General features: G+C 33.2%; 1 protein-coding gene across 1 annotated transcript in view; it reads left to right on the top strand.

The window, feature by feature from the left end:
* ATRNL1 (attractin like 1) overlaps positions 1–20,256 on the top strand; it is a 672,454-nt gene that overhangs the window by 210,784 nt on the left and 441,414 nt on the right. The window contains exon 21 of the mRNA XM_060034012.1: positions 8,259–8,311. Within this exon, the coding sequence (XP_059889995.1) occupies positions 8,259–8,311 (53 nt within the window). The remainder of the gene's footprint in view (positions 1–8,258; positions 8,312–20,256) is intronic.

Genomic DNA, 20,256 nt, shown 5'->3' with positions numbered 1-20,256 from the left:
TCTATCCTTACATAGGCATAAAGTGAGTGATATTAATATAAAATTAATGTGTTAGATTTCTTACTGTTTTATAACTTTGCTTTCAAAGAATTACCTTACTGTACAGTATGCCTCTCTCTCTTATAGTTGGAGAAACTGCATATCAGCCTATCATCACTGAGTGGTTTTTAAATGAAAGTAACAGTGTTTTTGGTACTGTATTGTAAATATGACTGTAATACTGTATGCCATAAAGATTTTTTTTATTGTCTTTATTGGAGTATAATTGCTTTACAATGGTGTGTTAGTTTCTGCTTTATAACAAAGTGAATCAGCTATACATATACATATGTCCCCATATCTCCTTCTTCTTGCATCTCCCTCCCACCCTCCCTATCCCACACCTCCAGGCGGTCACAAAGCACCGAGCTGATCTCCCTGTGCTATGCGGCTGCTTCCCACTAGCCATCTATTTTACATTTGGTAGTGTATATATGTCCATGCCTCTCTCTCACTTCGTCCCAGCTTACACTTCCCCCTCCTCGTGTCCTCAAGTCCATTCTCTACGTCTGTGTCTTTATTCCTGACCTGCCCCTAGGTTCTTCAGAACCATTTTTTGTTTTTTTTTTAGATTCCATATATATGTGTTAGCATACGGTATTTGTTTCTCTCTTTCTGACTTACTTCACTCTGTATGACAGACTCTAGGTCCATCCACCTCACTACAAATAACTCAGTTTCGTTCCTTTTTATGGCTGAGTAATATTCCATTGTATATATGTGCCACATCTTCTTTATCCATTCATCTGTTGATGGACACTTAGGTTGCTTCCATGTCCTGGCTATTGTAAATAGAGCTGCAATGAACATTGTGGTACATGAATCTTATTGAATTATGGTTTTCTAAGGGTATATGCCCAGTAGTGGGCTTGCTGGGTCATATGGTAGTTATATTTTTAGTTTTTTAAAGGAACCTCCATACTGTTCTCCATAGTGGCTGTATCAATTTACATTCCCACCAACAGTGCAAGAGGGTTCCTTTTTCTCCACATCCTTTCCAGCATTTATTGTTTGTAGATTTTTAAAATTTTATAATTATTCATTCATTAGTGTGTAGGCTAAGCTACTGTGAAGCAGCCCTATTGATTACACTACATTTTACCATAAAACAATCATATTGCTGATTTTTTGTTATCAAAGCATGAATTGCTGTACTTGTAAATAAATATAAATTTCTTTTTCACATTTTTTCATTACTGATGGCTAGTGTTAGTAATACATACAACATCTACAGTGCTTTGTACCATATAAGACAACACTGATGTAGGCACTGATAGATGATTCATCTTGTGAACAGATGACATAAACTTATGGTATTGATAACTTGGGTACAGTACTGTAAAATGTAATTTCTCTTCTTTATGATTTTCTTAATGACATTTTCTTTTTACTCTATTGTAAGAATATAGTTTATAATACGTATTACATACAGACTTTGTGTTTATTGACTGTTTATGTTATCGGTAAGACTTTCTGGTCAACAATAGGCTATTAGTAGTTAAGTTTGGGGGGGAGTCAAAATTTATACATGGATTTTTGACTGTGCAATGGGTTGGTGCCCCTAACCTCTGCATATTTTAATGGGCAATTGTACAAAAGAAAAAAACCCCACAGATAACACAAAGATGTGGAGTCTAAACAACATGCTACTAAACAACTAATGGATCAACAAAGAAATCAAAGAGGAAATCAGAAAACACCTGTAGACAAATGAAAATGGAAACACAGTGGTCCAGATGGTCCAAAATCTATGGGATTCAGCAAAAGCCCTTCTAAGAGGGAAGTTTATAGCAATACAAGCCTACCTCAGAAAACAAATCAATCTCAAATAAGCAACCTAACCTTACACCTAAAGGAACTAGAAAAAGAACAAACAAAACCTATAGTTAAAGTGAGAGAGTGGCATTGACATACATACACTACCAAATGTAAAATAGATAGCTAGTGGAAAGCAGCCGCATAGCACAGGGAGATCAGCTCGGTGCTTTGTGATGACCTAGAGGGGTGGGATAGGGAGGGTGGGAGGGAGACACAAGAGGGAAGAGATATGGGGATATATGTATACGTATAACTGATTCACTTTGCTATACAGCAGAAACTAACACAACATTGTAAAGCAATTATACTCCAATAAAGATGTTAAAAAAAAAACAACCTATAGTTGATGGAAGTAAAGAAATAAAGATCAGAGCATAAATAAATAAAATAGAGACTAAAATAAACAATAGAAAAGGTCAATGAAGTTAAGATCTGGTTCTTTGAGAAGATAAACAAAATTGGTAAACTTGCAGCCAGGTTCATCCAGAAAAAAAGAGGGTGTAAATAAATAAAATCAGACATGAAAGTGGAAAAGTTACGACTGACACCAAAAAAATTCAAAGGATTGTAAGAGATTAGTATGAACAATTATACACTAATAAAATGGACAACTTATAAGAAATGGATAAATTCCTAGAAATGTACAATCTCTCAAGACTCAATCTGGAAGAGGTAGAAAATATGAACAGACTAATTACCAGTAATGAAATTGAATCAGTAATCAGAAAACTTTCAACAATCAAAAGTCCAGGACCAGACAGCTGTACAGGTGCATTTTATAAAACATTTAAAGAAGAGTTAACTATCCTTAGACTCTTCCAAAAAATTGAAGAGGAAGGAACACTTCCAAACTCTTTTCTGTAAGACCAGCATCTCCTTCATACCAAAACCAGACACACACACACACACACACACACACAATTATTCACCGTTTCAAATTAATCACTCATCAGTTTTTTTTTTTTTTTTTTTTTTGCGGTACGCGGGCCTCTCACTGTTGTGGCCTCTACTGTTGTGGAGCACAGGCTCCGGAGCACAGGCTCAGCGGCCATGGCTCACGGGCCCAGCCGCTCCACGGCATGTGGGATCGTCCCGGACCGGGGCACGAACCCGTGTCCCCTGCATCGGCAGGCGGACTCTCAACCACTGTGCCACCAGGGAAGCCCACACCAGAACTTTTATATCTTCATATTTTTCCACTCTCTCCTGATCTGTTTTTCAGTTTACTCTTGTTTTTCCACTGTGTGTAATTTGCTGTTAATCTCATCCATTCAGTTCCTAATTTTGGTTATTGTATTTTCATTTTCTTGTTTTTCTATTTTCCAGTTTTTCAGACTAAATTCTTATTCTTAATCTGTTATAGTTTTTAATTGCCTTTTATAGTTTACAAAATTTAGACAAATTTTTAATCTTGCCTGTAATCTCCTCCAATATAATAGCTATTTTAAAGCCATTGGCTTTTCCTAGATAATATCTAAATTCCCATGGCTCTATTTCCATCATCCTTTGTTTTTCCTGGTTCCTGTTCTTACCTATTTCCATGCCCAGTTATTTTTTTATTTTGTACTGATACCATATTTGCAAAATATATTTATAGAAAATATGAGACCATGGGTTAAATCTTAGGGGAATTTGATTCTGCTCTGTGTCTGAGGGCACATAGCATTAATCATTTTCAGGAATAAGGATGGTTCAAAGTAGATCTGCAGTCTCTGGAAGGCCTTTTTATGACCTTAAACCTAAGATTACACTTTGGGGCTAAACTCATGAACCTTTGGTGGCCCCTGGAGTCCAATCCTTTTCCTGTGAAATGCTGTTCCTATTCATAATTGGCGAAAAAGGGATCCCCGAAATGATTCTACGTCCTGGGAGTCCATTCTTCTCTGCATCCTGGCCTGGTAATTTTTCACTCTTTTGCTCTCCAATACTTCTAAGCATTAAAAAAATAAAACCTACTGTTTTTAGTAGTCTTCAACTACCTAGTTACTTCTCTTTATTATTATTGGACTTTGAAATCCATAAACAGCGTTACAATTCTAGAACCTGTATCTCCTCAGGTTCTATTCAGTATTTACCATACCTTCATGTCTGAATTTTTGTTTATTTAGGATACATTGTCTGAGAAGTGTGGTGTCAATATTAATACTGTTATAGTGCTTAATATCATAATTTTGTTTATATTATATGGTATTATTTTTATGGGTTTCTTTAGAGGAAGAACAAAGCAAAAGCAAGGGTGTTTTACCTTATGTATAACTTTCATAATTTTTCATAAAAACACATTTATTTATCAGATTCTCAGCTGTTTTAAATAATCTGTTATGATATTTCAAAATTATAGCAACTAGATGTCCCTGTTTTTAGCTTCTGAGTAGAAAAATTATATCTTGTGATAAAATATGTATATATATTTAAATATTTAAATCAATAGGAACAAAATGAAATGCTATATTTTAACACTTAGAAATGTGGAATTATTTTATATTCTGTTTTTTAGAAAGTGATACTTATCATGTAATGTGATCATTCACATAAATGCTAACCATTATTTAGGTGACATATAATTTTCAAAGTCCCTAATGAATATTTCAGCCTAAATCTGTTTTATAAAAAGATCTGGCTGTTTGCTTAGTGGGAATAGAGGATGATTATCTCTTTGCCTAGACACAGAAATACTTTGACGTTATGTTTTTAATTAAGCCATGCAGAAGATTTCTGAGGCTTTTAATGTTTGTATCTAATATTTATACAGAAAGATGCTGAATTTTATTTTTTTAATTTTTAAATTTTTTTAAGATGCTGAATTTTAAAAACATTACTTAGCTTACATATCAGAATTATTTTTTATGTAATTTATATAGTACAATATTAATTTGTTTAAAGAATTATTATTTATATCTATACTTTTCCCTTCATATTCTCTTTACCTCTTATAATCAGAGTTTGAATTTGATCAGATACTTTTTCTCAAATTATTTATGATACGAATTAGATTAGTACATATTCATATCTCAAATAATTGTATTGAAATATAATAAAAACTTTATGTATAACAAAAATATTATTGTGGACAGATCCTAAGGTGACTACTACTGATCTCTGCCTTCTGGTATTCACACATTATTGTATAATGCCCTTTCATTGAGTCTGGGCAGGACATGTGACTTGGTTGTAAACTAGAAAATTTAGCAAAGGTGGTGGGGTATCACTTCTATGGTTATGTTTAGTGTTTTGTGTGTGTGTACGGTGTGAGGATTGGGTCTAATCCTGTATTTTTCCAAATGGCCATCCAGTTGTCTCAGTACCATTTAAGACGATGAATATCTTTACTCCAGTCATTCAGAACACTATGCTTATCTTATACTAGATTTCTAGATTTTTCTGGAATTTCTGGAATTTTGTTTCTGGAATTTCTCTTCTGTACCATTTGTCTTTCTATTTATGTACTGATGCCATACTGTTTTAATTTTATAGATGTTGAGTATATTTTAATGTCTTTTCAGTCTAGCTCCCCTCAAAGCTCTTCCTTTTCATTGCTGTTTCTAGCTATTCTTGTATGTTTATTTCTGTATATGAACATTAAGATCAACTTTTCTAGCTCCTTTAAAGCTCATTAGAATTTTTATTAGATCAACTTAACCATTGTCATTGAAATGAACTGACAACCTGATGATGTTGAGATAGCCTAATGAAAAATGAGGAATATCTTTCAGTTTATTTATATCTACTTTTGTGTTTTTCAGGCTGAATTTTATGCCTAAAATTTCATTATGTTTCCTCTGCAACTATTTATTCCCCAGTTGTTTGTAAGCACTGGTGTTTCTTTAAATAATACCTGAAATTAAAATACCAAAAATTGGTGTTTAAGCTCACTCAACTCATAATTATATATTTTGAAAATACTTTTGATACATTCAAAATTCTTTCAATAATTATTAATATAAAACCTTTTAGACAATGTATGTTTCTAATTTGCTTTCTTGAGTTTGAAAATATAAAAGAGAATGTCGTTTTTATATTGGACACCTTCAAGAACTCTATAAAGCCTCTGAGTTTAATTCTTAACAAGGTGGTGTTAATTCCTTATTTGTGTCAAAATTCTGAGCTTGAGTTATAAAAACCAGCAGAAGTTACTTCCGAAACAAGAGCATATAATTTCATCCTTCTGAGAAAATGTGTGTTTTGGAGAAAATAATTTTTTTTTTTTTTTTTTTTTTTTTTTTGCGGTACGCGGGCCTCTCACTGTTGTGGCCTCTAGCGTTGTGGAGCACAGGCTCCGGATGCGCAGGCTTAGCGGCCATGGCTCACGGGCCCAGCCGCTCCGTGGCATGTGAGATCTTCCCAGACTGGGGCACGAACCCGTGTCCCCTGCATCGGCAGGCGGACTCTCAACCACTGCGCCACCAGGGAAGCCCTGGAGAAAATAAAATTTTAAGTATTCCTTTTAAAAACTATATTATGTTGAAGGTAAACATGTTACAATAATTTCCAGTCCAATATATTATTATATAATTTGAATAAACTAATTATTAATAACAAAAATGAAAGCTTCATATCTTCCGTATTGGAAAATAGGTTTGTATTGGAGCTCTTAAAGTCAACTCATAGATAAATTAAAAAGTACTTGAAATCCCTTGTCATTTGTCAAAGTTATCCATCTTAGATTGCTATGTGAACTTGAAAGCCATCTATTTAGGCAGTAAGATATACAGGGAATACCATGCATAACACAGCAGGGAATATTATGTTGAATATTTTCCTGTTCTAAAAATAGTGTTGTGAAACCCATTTGCAACAAGTCAAGTTCACTTTTTGTGAGAGAAAAAGGAGTTATAACGGTATTGTAAATCAGTCCTTTATGTATATACTTGGTACAAAGTGATAGGATTTAAGTAGGTGAGTCTAAAGGAAGGGACAATAGTATAGGAATAATATAGATTCTGAAGTGCTTAACCTAGCAGTAATGAGTATGATCATTTTCGAAAGCTAGAAAAACTACTATATAACACATATTTAAAAAGTAACTTTTGGAGAAGTCACAGAAAACCTAAGATTACCCCTAAGTTCCTTTTTTCCAGAGAATAAAGTTAGTGGTATAAAGGGCTATATATTTCTACTTTAATCTTGTAGTTACTGTAGAAAAGTATTTACTCTTCAACTCATTTTTTTTTCGTGGATGCAAAAAATTATCAAGCACATGACTGAAAATTGCATTCAGAATGTAACTGATTATTTACTTTATTATTCTCAACTGTTCGACCCTTCATTATTTAAAATATATATATATTAAAATTATTTCTCAGTTCTAAGTAACTCTACTAAAACTAAAGACATTTTTGGAAGAATTTTCTCACCTTTTAAAATTCTGCATATAATTTAAATATTGAGTCACTTTATACAACTACCCTTGTGTACATTTTATAATAATTAAATTTGGATGGCGTTCCAAGAAGTAGTATTATGCAAAGCCAAGCTATATATCTGTTAGTCACTAATTGTCATTTTAATTGAATTGTAGAAATAAGGATTGAAAGAATATGGGCTTCACAGATTTTCAAAATACTTATGATTTTCTCCCACTGCTATAGTTAACCATAATTTTAAAGAATTTAACTTAGAATTCATGAGTTTGAACGCTCATGTGTTCTTTCATTTTGTTATAATCTGCTTACATGAATTTAGAGTTTGAACTCCTGAATTTAGGGCTGGATGATTTAGAGAAAACTTTCCTTCATTACACAATTGAGGAGGTTTTTTTTTTCAGTATGCGGGCCTCTCACTGTTGTGGCCTCTCCCATTGCGGAGCACAGGCTCAGGACGCGCAGGCTCAGGGGCCATGGCTCACGGTCCTAGCTGCTCTGCGGCATGTGGGATCTTCCCGGACCGGGGCACGAACCTGTGTCCCCTGCATCGGCAGGCGGACTCTCAACCACTGGACCACCAGGGAAGCCTAAGGAGGTCTTTTTAAAATACAGATTCATTGGTTTAGAAACTGGGGAAAGATATACTAATTTCAAAGAATACCAGAAGTAAGAAAAAGATGTGATTTATGAATTCCCACAACTTTTTCCCCCTACCTAAAAATGTCTTTAAATCTTTATCCAGACTTGAAAATTCTTCCCCATATTGTTAAGGGAGAATACATATCCCCCAAACTTTTATCCCATTCCCTATATTCCTCTTGTGTATGTTTGTCTTTTCCATTTATTTCTTCTCTCATGCATTCCCTTATATAGGCTTTCTACATTAATTTTTTTGAAGATTTGTTTTTAAAACTTCAATTAATAGTAGTTTTTAAGATGTTTTAATGTAGAGTTTAATTACTTTTTTGCTGGAAGGAAAAACATGAGGCTTTTGAATTTTGTTGCTTAATAGTAAATGAGATTTTTGTATTTCTACAGATGTGACTCTGAAAATCGCTATGTTGGTAATCCACTTAGAGGAACATGTTATTGTAAGTATTTGTATTTTTTATTTTAAATAGTTGGTTTGTTTTATTAGTTTCAGGTGATTTTGCAGGTAATAAAATTCATATTGAATAACTGATGTTGTCATTAATATGTTACCATTTCTATTTTTAAATCTTTTAACTCCATATATATTGCTAAGAAAGTCAATGTCTTCTTGCTATGTTCTCTAATTATATTTGGTGCATTTTTTTCTACTCTGAAGAGTAAAACAGCAATAGATCTTATTCTGAACATGCAACAAAATATAGAACTTGAGTAAACTCAGCTGGATTTTGATGTAATCTTTTTCAACATGATTAAATTTTGAACAGATAGAATTTTGTGATAGATTTTTCCGGGAGGCAATTTTGGTTATTACTAAAAAGCTGTGCTGATTTTGTACTGAAAGATCCTTTTATTGGGTAATGATCATATGGCAGATGTATGTTTAACTTTCAAGAAACAAACAATTTCCAAAATGGTTGTATTATTTTACATTTCCAGTAGTAGTGTATGAGATTTTTAGTTCTTCAGAATCTCTTGGTAAAAAAACCTTTTGTAGGTTTTATCATATCTTTTTTTACATAGACAATAATGTGTTCTGCAAATAATGGAATTTGATTACTTCATTTTCTCGCTGGATGCCTTTTTTTTTTTTTTTTTGGTCTTATTGCATTGGTACCTCTGGTATCATGTAAAAAGATATGATAAGCATGCAATTATTTTTGATTTGTTCCTGATCTTAGAGGGAAAGCACTCAGTCTTTCACCATTAAGTATGTTGTAAACTTTTCATATATGCCTTTATTAAGTTGAGGAAATTCCCTTCTATTCCTACTGTTGAGTATTTTTATCAAGAATGGATGATTTTTATGTCATACATTTTTTCTACCTCAATTGAGATGTCCATAAGGTGTTTCTATTTTACTTTGTTAGTATAGTAATTTTAGTTTCAAAAATTAATGGATGGTATCACATTATATGGATATATCACTGTTTTTTGGTCCATTTACCAGTTGATGGACATTGGGATTATTTCTAGGCTTTGGCTATTAGAAAAATGCTGACATTTAGATAGTCTATATACTTTCATTTTTGGGGGGTAGATTCCTAGGAGTGGAATTGGGAGGTTAGATGATATGCTTATGGTCAAGAAACTGTCAAATGATTTTATAGCATGGATATACCGTTTTACATTCCCACTCTCAATTTATATGTTTCAGTTTTTCTACATTCTCATCAACACTTTATATTGTCTATCTTTTTGATTATAGCCATTCTAGAGTATTAGTAGTATCTTGTGGTTTAAATTTGCATTTCTATTATGACTAATAACTCTCAGTTCAATTTCATGTGTCCATGTCTTGAACATGTTTTGTTAGATATGTAAAATACTAATTTCCTAATACTTTTGTTGCTATTTCAAATAGTATCTTTTAAAACTACATTTTCTATTTGTTTGATATGGTAAAATGAACTTCATTTTAGTATACTGATCTGACATTCATAAAGGTCAGTGAACTCTGTGATTAATTCTAATAGTTTATAAATGTTTGATTTTTAAATACAGTTAGTTATATTACATGCAAATAACTTTTATTCCTCACTTTTCCAATTTTTTATGCCATTATTGGGATGGTTGGGATCTCTCTTTCAGTGCTGAGTCAAAGTGATGGTAGTAGACATTGCCACCAAGTTGAGAGTTTGCTATAATTTATAGAATATTCCCTGTATCAAGTTAAGAAAATTCCTGTCTATATTAGTGTGCTGCAAGATTTCATCATGAGTGACTTTTTCCTTTACCTTGTTATATATGAAGCTGAATTAATAGATTTTCATTAATTAGACATCTTTTCATTCTGGGGTAAACCAAATGTAGTTATGATATATTATTTTTGGGGATACTGCTAAATATTATTTGTTTATATTTTATTTAGGATTATTTTCAGTATAAATGAATGCAGACTATATTTTTACATTATTTTTTTCTGATGAATTGACCTTTGAGTTGTTGTTTTTCTTTTCTAACTTCATATTGTGTAACTATGGTAATAACTTTTAAAGTTGAATTTGACAAGATTGCTGTTTTATTTTTTTAACGTCTTTATTGGAGTATAATTGCTTTACAATGGTGTGTTAGTTTCTGCTTTATAATAAAGTGAATCAACTATACATATACATATATCCCCATATCTCCTCCCTCTTGCATCTCCCTCCCACCCTCCTTATCCCACCCCTCTAGGTGGTCACAAAACACCGAGCTGATCTCCCTGTGCTATGTGGCTGCTTCCTACTAGCTATCTATTTTACATTTGGTAGTGTATATATTTTAAAACAAGAATAGTTAAAAAATATCAAGTGAGCTTCAAAGGTTAGCTAAATTCAACTGAGATCTCTGGGTGTCGTGCTTCTTTATTGGTAGTTTTTTTTTGTTGTTGTTCATCTTTTTTTCCCCCCATGTTATAGCATTGGCTTTGGGTTTATTCATCCTTTCCACTGATTTTGTTTTCTAGTTCATCAGTTTTAGGTTTTGTCTTTAGTAATGTCCTTCTCTTTTATAGTTTATAATTGTTGTTTTGCCTACATTTGATATGTTTTCTTATTAATATTATTTTCTACATAGTTTATGGTTCAATTTTTATATTCTTTTTGTATTTTATGTAAGAATTTTCTTAATTTCAATTAAGTAAATCTTATTAAAACCATCTTTTAATTATGTTTTCTAATTTTCTTGAGAATGCGGCATAAAAAGATTCCAAAGCCTACTAAGGTATTTTTGTAGCCTGTGGGACAATTTGACAGTGTTTGTTTTATGTATCACAAGTAGGAGTGGTTTGTGGGTCCTATGGACTTCCAGTGGGTAGAGGGTGTTATATATTCTACAATGCACATGAGAGCTCCTTAGAACAAAGAATTATCGGACCCAAAATTTCAACATTGTGGGGGCTGAGAAATCCTGATTTAGAGGTTTAATCAGATACAGATATGATTTTGGAGGAAACACTATTTCACAGGTGGGTTTGTGTTCTTCATGTAGCAGAAGTAAGTAATGCCTGCAAGTCTCTCTTTTTATGTTCTTAGCAGAGACTGATGCGCAATGTTAGATTGTAGTTGATTAAGAGTTGTAAGCTGGTATTCTAACTGCTTTATTTCTTGATTGAAAAACTTCTGTAAAATCACATTTCCTCATGCGAGGTATTTGCTTTCTCATTGGTACAGTCATATAGGAAAGGCATGATAAATGCTTTAATTTGTTTTTTTTAATTACTGGTTTTCAAAATAAAGAACTGTTTGCTTAATATCTTTCCAAGGTGACAACTAGATTTGTTGTTATTGTGTGTAAATTTATGGACACAAACATATTTAATATGTTTCAATCCACTTGCAATTATTTTCTTTACTGATGTTTATATTATCTATTTTCTGTGTCTTTTAATTGATCCTTGTTGTCTATATTTTCCACATTCATTTTGTTTTACTTCTCTCAAACATCCTAGATTTTATGGAGACATATTTTTGTCTGATTTCTTAAAATTAGATATTCTTAATTGATTCTTCTTGAATCTTTAGTGTTTCTTGTGTCCCAAAGGAGTAACTAGTTACAATTATGGACACAAGTAAATTACATTCCATTTTTTTAGAAATAATAAATATACTAATATTTAAGCCTTTTATATTTGAGACTAAGCTGATTTTTCTTTAGATCAGTGCTATCCAAAATAAATATAATGTAAGCCACATGTGGAATTAAAATTTTTCTACTAGCTACATCACAAAAATTAAACAGGTGAAATCATTTTGAGTAATATATTCTATTTAATTCAGCATACCTAAAATGTTATTTTAATATGTCACAGTATAAAAAATCATCAATGACCTATCTTTTTTTTAAAATTTTTCTTCTAGTTGTTTGAAATACAGTTTGTATGCTATACTAATGGCAGTCCCAATTCAGATCAGTCACATTTAAGTTACTCAGTAGGCACATGTGAATAGTGGCTACCATATTGGACAGCTCATCTATTATATAGGACTCTCACCCTCTTTTAAAAATGTTAAAAGGATAGTCATGAAGCACTAGATGGCAGTCTTGTCATTTGTTATGAGACCTTTAAAGTTTAATAACATTTAAAAGAAATGGTGTTTAAAAAAAAAAGAAAAGGTCAGTAGTTCTTGTAATAGTGTTAATGGAAACGATTCTGATTTTAAAGATTGGAGTGAAATTTAAAATGCAGGTCCACACTGTAACTTGAAGCAATTGAGTGCAATGTGGTGTTAATTTAATTGAATGTAATACTTCAGCAGTTATATCCTATAGACAGTCATAGTAGTTTTTTAAACTTCAATTTAAAACCCCAAACCAAATGTATTAGATAGTTATCATGCATCACATGGAATAAAAAGAGTTTCTAGCAATGATATCAAATTTGATTGACCCTTGTAAACATTGAAGTTTTCCTCTTGGCAAATATGCAAAGTAGTAACCACAAAGTAGTATAGTTTCTTTTTTTCTTAAATGCTTTTTAAAAAATTATAACAACAATTATAATGAAGAAAACCTTAAACACAAGATGAAAGACTCGACTATGAAAATGTTATATAGAGGGTATATTTCAATGAGTAGAATCAGAGTACGGAAAGTCACTTACTGAAATCATCTACTTTTTGCTCCTACTATGTGTAATGTCCACACTGTCAATTGTATTTCAGTATATTTCCAAGTAATCTAACATATTTGGGTTTTTTCTCCTTTTACTCTGAACAATTACTATTTTACTTGATTTTCTCCTATTGCTGTGTAGAGTTCAGTGTGCAATTTTGTGATGAAAATAATACACTGCCTCTTTTAAGAGTAAGGAATTTAATTACTACTTTTATATTCAGTGTTCACCTCTACCACTCATCACATCTTACCTTAGATTATATTACTAAAAAGCAAAATACTTATCTATTCATCTCACTGTAAACCCTTTAATTATTATTGATTTATTTAATTAATGTTTGTCTTGGACTGAAAGACATTTATTTATAAGCATATTATTTATTGAATTTGATTTTTTCTTTTGTTTGATAAAAGAGAGATAATATTTCTAATAAGTGTTATTATAGCTGTAAATTAAAATAACAAATATCAGTCTCAATTTTACTACTTAAAATGCTATGTCATACAAAACAGTGAAAACAATTAAAACTTGAATTAACCTTATATTTCATTTAACTATTCTAAAAGGTTCTCCCCTTTTAAATGAAATATACTGTACTTTAATGGTTTATGTGACTTTTTAACTAATAAATATAAATAGCAATTTAAATAGGGTCTGGCTGGTCCATCTGCAAATAGAGCAGAAGTGACCTTGATCAACACAGAAAATCTAAATTCTTATATTTCACAAATTGAAGACGTGATGCATTGAAGATTATCTGACAAAACATAAATGAATCACATGGTTGACATTTTAATCTTATTCTTTGATTCATGTGTTCTTATTACATTTTATGAAGCTTATATTCTAGTGTTTTAAAATGTTTATTTCAGAATTATTTAATATTTTAGCATATTAAAAAATGAAGGACAATACAGCACAATTATGAAAAAGTTAAAAATAACTGAGAGAGGGACTTCCCTGGTCGTCCAGTGGTTAAGACTCTGTACTTCCACTTCAGGGGGCACAGGTTCAATCCCTGGTCTGGGAACCAAGCCAAAAAAAAAAAAAATAGCTGAGAGAAAAAAAATTGCTACTGAATTAACCTAGAAGAGAGATGAAAATTTATTTGACTGTATACTTATAATAAAAGTGTTATATTATTCTGGTTATGTAAATAACATAACACACTGTAAAAATAATTAAATAAAACAAAAAAAAGTTTAATGAGGAAAACAAAAATGTCTGAAAACCTCCCACCAGGGCTCCCAAGTGGAGCTGTGCTGTCTGTGCCCTCTGCAAAGATGCCCAGCTGTGAGGCAGAGTGGCAGCTCATCTCCTGAACATACTTTTCTCGCTTTATCTGTCTTGAGCAAGGGTTGATAGCTCCTTATTTGTATGAAGATGTTGAATGTGCTTTTCTTTTCTTTTTTTTACTTGTGAATTTGTTTTTATTTTTATTGGGCTATAGGGGATAGGTTGGGAAATATCTCTGCAAGTTATGCCGTACTAGGGAAATGTCCATTCTCATTTCCCTGGGGTAGCTTTCCGAGCTTTTTCTTTTTCTTGGAGCTGCTGCTCTTGCTGGCAGCAGCCTCTTCAGGTCCACTGCTGAGTGGCTTCTCCTTGGAAGAGAATTGCCTCTTTTTCTTGGGAAATGCTGAATGCATGTCTTTCTAAATAACTTATGTCCTGAGAACGATTTTACATAAAAGGAGTAATAGCATATATAATATTCCTATTGTGAACAACTTTTTTCCACAGATATATAGCTCATTATTTAGGATCATTTATTAAATAAAACTGGAAAACCACCTGATTTTAAAATAGTGATAATACTAGTTAAACTTTATTGAGCACTTATTGTGCCAGGCTATTTTAAGCTTTTTACATTTATTAGCTTGTTTAATCCTCAAATGAGAAGGGTATGGTTATTTTTTTTTCATGTTTATTGGAGTACAATTGCTTTACAATGTTGTGTTAGTTTCTGCTGTACAACAAAGTGAATCGGCTATATGTATACATATATTCCCGTATACCCTCCCTCGTGAGCCTCCCTCCCACCGTCCCTATCCCACCCCTCTAGGTCATCACAAAGCATCGAGTTGATCATCCTCTGCTATGCAGCAGCTTCCCACTAGCCATCCATTTTACATTTGGTAGCGTATATATGTCAGTGCTACTCTCTCACTTCATCCCAGCTTCCCTTCCCCACGCTCTGCATCCTCAAGTCCGTTCTCTATGTCTGTGTCTTTATTCCTACCTTGCCACTAGGTTCATCAGTACCGTTTTTTAGATTCCATATATATGCGTTAGCCTACGGTATTTGTTTTTCTCTTTCTGACTTGCTTCACTCTGTGACAGGCTCCAGGTCCATCCATCTCATTTCAGATAACTCAATTTCATTCCTTTTTATAGCTGAGTAATATTCCATTGTATATATGTGCCACATCTTCTTTATCCATTCATCTGTCAATGGACATTTAGGTTGCTTCCATGTCCTGGCTATTGTAAATAGTGCTGCAGTGAACATTGTGGTACATGACTCTTTTTGAATTATGTTTTTTTTCAGGGTACTTGCCCAGTAGTGGGATTGCTGGGTCATATGGTAGTTCTATTTTTAGTTTTTTAAGGTATGCTTATTATTGCCATTGTTTTAATTTGAGGGAAAAGAGGCAGAGAAAGTTTAATTCATTTGTATAAGATCACATGGCTAGGAAATGTCAAAGCCAGTTTCAATCCAGGCAGCCTGGGTCTATACCCACCTCTGGATCTATACCACTCACTCTCAACCACAGGTAATAAAACTAGAGCAACAAAAATTCGCACTATATTTAACCTAAGAGTTGTTTTTATATGAATAAGGTAAAAACATCATGTTAAAGGAATGAAAACAGGGACTAAATAATTAAAAATTTAAACTATTTTCTCAAATGAAGTCTTCATATGAAAATATGCTTACAAAAATTGATATATAAATTTAATGCAGTTCTAATTAGAATTCATTCAGTTCAATTTTTTTTTTTTTTTTTTTTTTTTGCGGTACGCGGGCCTCTCACTGCCGTGGCTCCTCCCGCTGCGGAGCACAGGCTCCGGAGGCACAGGCTCAGCGGCCCTGGCTCACGGGCCCAGCCGCTCCGTGGCACGCGGGACCCTCCCGGACTGGGGCACGAACCCATGTCCCCTGCATTGGCAGGCGAACTCTCAACCACTGCGCCACCAGGGAAGCCCTCAGTTCAATTTTTTGAAGAGTATGCATAGAATAAATTATCTTAAAGTTTATTTTATATGCTGCACTTTTAGAATATTCAGTAAAATTGTGAAAAGGAAGATTAGTGAGAAACTCCCACCTGATAGATATTCATACCTAGGGTAACTCTAACTGTACTGGTTCCTATTCTGGTATAGGACTCAATTAACAAAACGGAGTTCAGGATTAGATTCCTGAACATTTGGGAATTTATATGGCAGTCATTGTATTTTTATAAAAGTTCTTAATGACTTAATCTGCTTGTTCTAAAATATCCCAGACCTTACCTTAGATTGTGGCTTTTGTATTTACTATTTTTCTGCCTCAAATACTCCATCTCTAACTAATAGTCAACTCTTACCTAAAATAGAGTCCCTTAGGTATTACAGTAACTTTTTTTTTCCGTCCTAATGCACTGAAATGAAATTATCTCACTTGTTTGTTAACTTGAATGTGGGTTTTCTTTACTCATTAGAAAGAAAATCTGTGAACCCAAGACCTCCTGTTGTTGGAACCTATACTTAGAAAAGCCTGTGGCTCCTAGGAAGGCTTTCAGTAAATATATACTGGAGTACACATGTAAATTATTAACAAATGAATGAATACACATGTATTGTGGCTGTATGGGCAAGTATTTTTATTGATAGGGTGTTTGACCAAAAATGTTTGGAGATCATGTTATAGGTTATCAAGTAAAAGTTGCTTTACATTATTTTTTAATTTATTTACATAAAGTAGTACAGCTTTAAGCACCAGCCATTGATTTAAATACAAATGAGTTTCAATCTTTGTTTTTCTACTTAGCCTGTGGAACATTTGCTACAAATAAAATTTAAGCAGTTTTCCATATGTCATTGCAGAATAATGGAAAGTTTAGCTACTTGGAGATACTATGAAGCAAAGGAAGGTGGCTTCTGAAGAGATCATGGTATATTATGTGAAAACCCGTAAATTAGAATCATTGAAATAGAGGCATTGGTGATCATGGTCCATCCTCTTTTATTCATTGATGAAAAAAGTAAGACTCCATGGGTTGAAGTGTATATCCTAGGCCGCACAATGAGTCATTCAGAGTGTGGTTAATCACAAAGGTTCTGTGCTTTTTCTGTGATACTATATCTAGCAAGTGTTCCACTTGCAAAATTCCTGCAACAGATTTCGCCTTTGCAATTATTCTAAATGTTTCAAGTTCAATAGAAATTCTTAATTAATAATTGTAAGCATGGATAGTACTGTTCAGCAAGCAAGGAAATACTGTATTTATTGAATATTTATTATGTGAAAAACAATTTAATATTATCATTTAAAATGCACAAGGATGACATATTTTTTTCTCCTTAAGTTTTACTTACTTAAGAATTATAAATGTCATGAAGAACCTAGGGGTAAGACAGGAATAAAGACACAGACCTATTAGAGAACGGACTTGAGGATATGGGGAGGGGGAAGGATGAGCTGTGACAAAGCGAGAGAGTGGCATGGACATATATACACTACCAAACGTAAAATAGATAGCTAGTGGGAAGCAGCCGCATAGCACAGGGAGATCAGCTCGGTGCTTTGTGACCGCCTGGAGGGGTGGGATGGGGGGGGTGGGAGGGAGGGAGACGCAAGAGGAAAGAGATATGGGAACATATGTATATGTATAACTGATTCACTTTGTTATAAAGCAGAAACTAACACACCATTGTAAAGCAATTATACCCCAATAAAGATGTTAAAAAAAATAAATAAAGTTCTTAATCATAAAAAAAAAGAATTATACTGTTAGTGCTTGGAGAGACTGTCAGTTATTGGAATTGACTCACTTTTGTTTATTCATTCAACATATGTTTATTGACTGACTACTTTGTTGGACTCTGGGGATATTACAGAGAACAAAACATGTTCTGCTCCATTGAAGCTTATAAAGTTGTAGGGAAGATAGATATTGAACTCGTTATATAGTTACCTAGATATGATTGTCATAAGAACTCTGAATGAGAATTATAGATGCTTTGGGACTATATTACAAGAGATTACAAGAGAGCTTGACCTAATTTGTGGACCCGGGAGTAGAAGTGGGTGAAGCAAGAGAATAATGAAGCTTTGATGTGAAAGATGACTTGGTTAGTGGAGTGGTGATGGTGTGAGTATGGGAAGGAGTAGAATCAGCGGGGGCAGCTTGCACAAAGGTCAGTGGCTGGAAAGAACATGGCATGTGATACACTAATACTTTAACACACACAACTAGGTAAAGGGGGTTAGGGGATGAGGTGTGTGAGATATGCAGGATCAAATCATGTAGCACTTTATAGGACATGTAAGGACTTAAGAAAAATCTTAAGAAAAAAGAGAAGCCATTGAAGGATGTTAAGAGGAGAGTTAAATGTTAAATTTTAATTTTAAAATAATCAGCCTGCTTGCAGTATGTCAAACAGCTCGGTGAGGGCAATAGAGCATGAAAGGATCATTTTAGTTCATTTTCTGAGGCATTGTTCCTGCAGCTACGTTTTATTTTATTTATCATTTATTTATTTATTTTATGGAAGTCTTTTTGATTAACTGTTATTATCCTTTAACCGTGTTCACAAACCTCCAAGTCTACTAAAAAAAAAAATCACTATAACAATTAACTTTTTTTTTTTAAATCTTTATTGGAGTATAATTGCTTTACAATGGTGTGTTAGTTCCTGCTTTATAACAAAGTGAGTCAGTTATACATATACATATGTTACCATATCTCTTCCCTCTTGTGTCTCCCTCCCTCCCACCCTCCCCATCCCACCCCTCTAGGTGGTCACAAAGCACCGAGCTGATCTCCCTGTGCTATGCGGCTGCTTCCCACTAGCTATCTATTTTACGTTTGGTAGTGTATATATGTCCATGCCACTCTCTTACTTTGTCACAGCTTACTCTCCCCCTCCCCATATCCTCAAGTCCATTCTCTAGTAGGTCTGTGTGTTTATTCCTGTCTTACCCCTAGGTTCTTCATGACATTTTTTCCCCTTAAATTCCATATATATGTGTTAGTGTACAGTATTTGTCTTTCTCTTTCTTACTTCACTCTGTATGACAGACTCTAGGTCCATCCACCTCATTACAAATAGCTCAATTTTGTTTCTTTTTATGGCTGAGTAATATTGCATTGTATATATGTGCCACATGTTCTTTATCCATTCATCCGATGATGGACACTTAGGTTGTTTCCACCTCCTGGCTATTGTAAATAGAGCTGCAGCTACATTTTAAATATGACTGTGATACATTTACACTGTGAGTATACTTGAACTTATATTAGCATAAGTTTTATCATTTAATAAACAATTGTCTAAGTTGGCAAATGCATGTACTTATACATATGCCATTGTTTAAAACATATTTGAATTCTTGATGTTGTTGTCAAAGTCTGTATGCATCCTTTTCACACCCCTCAGGATGGCTGAATACATGATCATGAACTCATATATTTATGAACAAATGTAAAACTATATAAATACACATATGAGAATCTGTTTGACTTTTGAAATCTTTTAGAATTAATTCAGAGCCAATATAGTGAATAATGAAAGTGAAATAATATTTATTGAATGCCTTTATTTTGTGAGACAGTCAAGCCCAATACATACTAACACAATTATGTTTAGCCCACAGAGCAATCCTATGAGGTAGGCAATTTTATCCTCATTGTACCATTGAATCTCACTGAGGTTAATTAACCTACATATGATAACCCAGTTGGTAAATGGGAGATTACAGTTGAGTTCTCCTTAAATACTGTGCATAATGCTATAAAAGTAAAATACAATATTCACTGGTAAAAAAGCAAATCATTAGGCCTTAGTTCCTTCCTCAAAATATTCAAATTAAGAATTTCTGAAATTTGTATGAACAGTGCATTGATACAGCATACACAAGTCAAGGTTGATTTCACTCACTTGTGATCCTGGCGTGTTTGCCTTCTTAGACCTCAGATATATCGATAGTTCCAATATGTTTGATGGTTTTTATCACTGGTTACTATTTTCTTAAAAATGCATTATTTTATATAGCTTTCGTTAAAAGAGTAAAACAAATAT

Source organism: Delphinus delphis, chromosome 16 (genome assembly GCF_949987515.2).
Source record: "Delphinus delphis chromosome 16, mDelDel1.2, whole genome shotgun sequence".
Classification (NCBI taxonomy): Eukaryota; Metazoa; Chordata; class Mammalia; order Artiodactyla; family Delphinidae; genus Delphinus; species Delphinus delphis.
The sequence above is the reverse complement of the archived record's forward strand: the minus strand, read 5'-3'. Positions and strand labels throughout refer to the sequence as shown.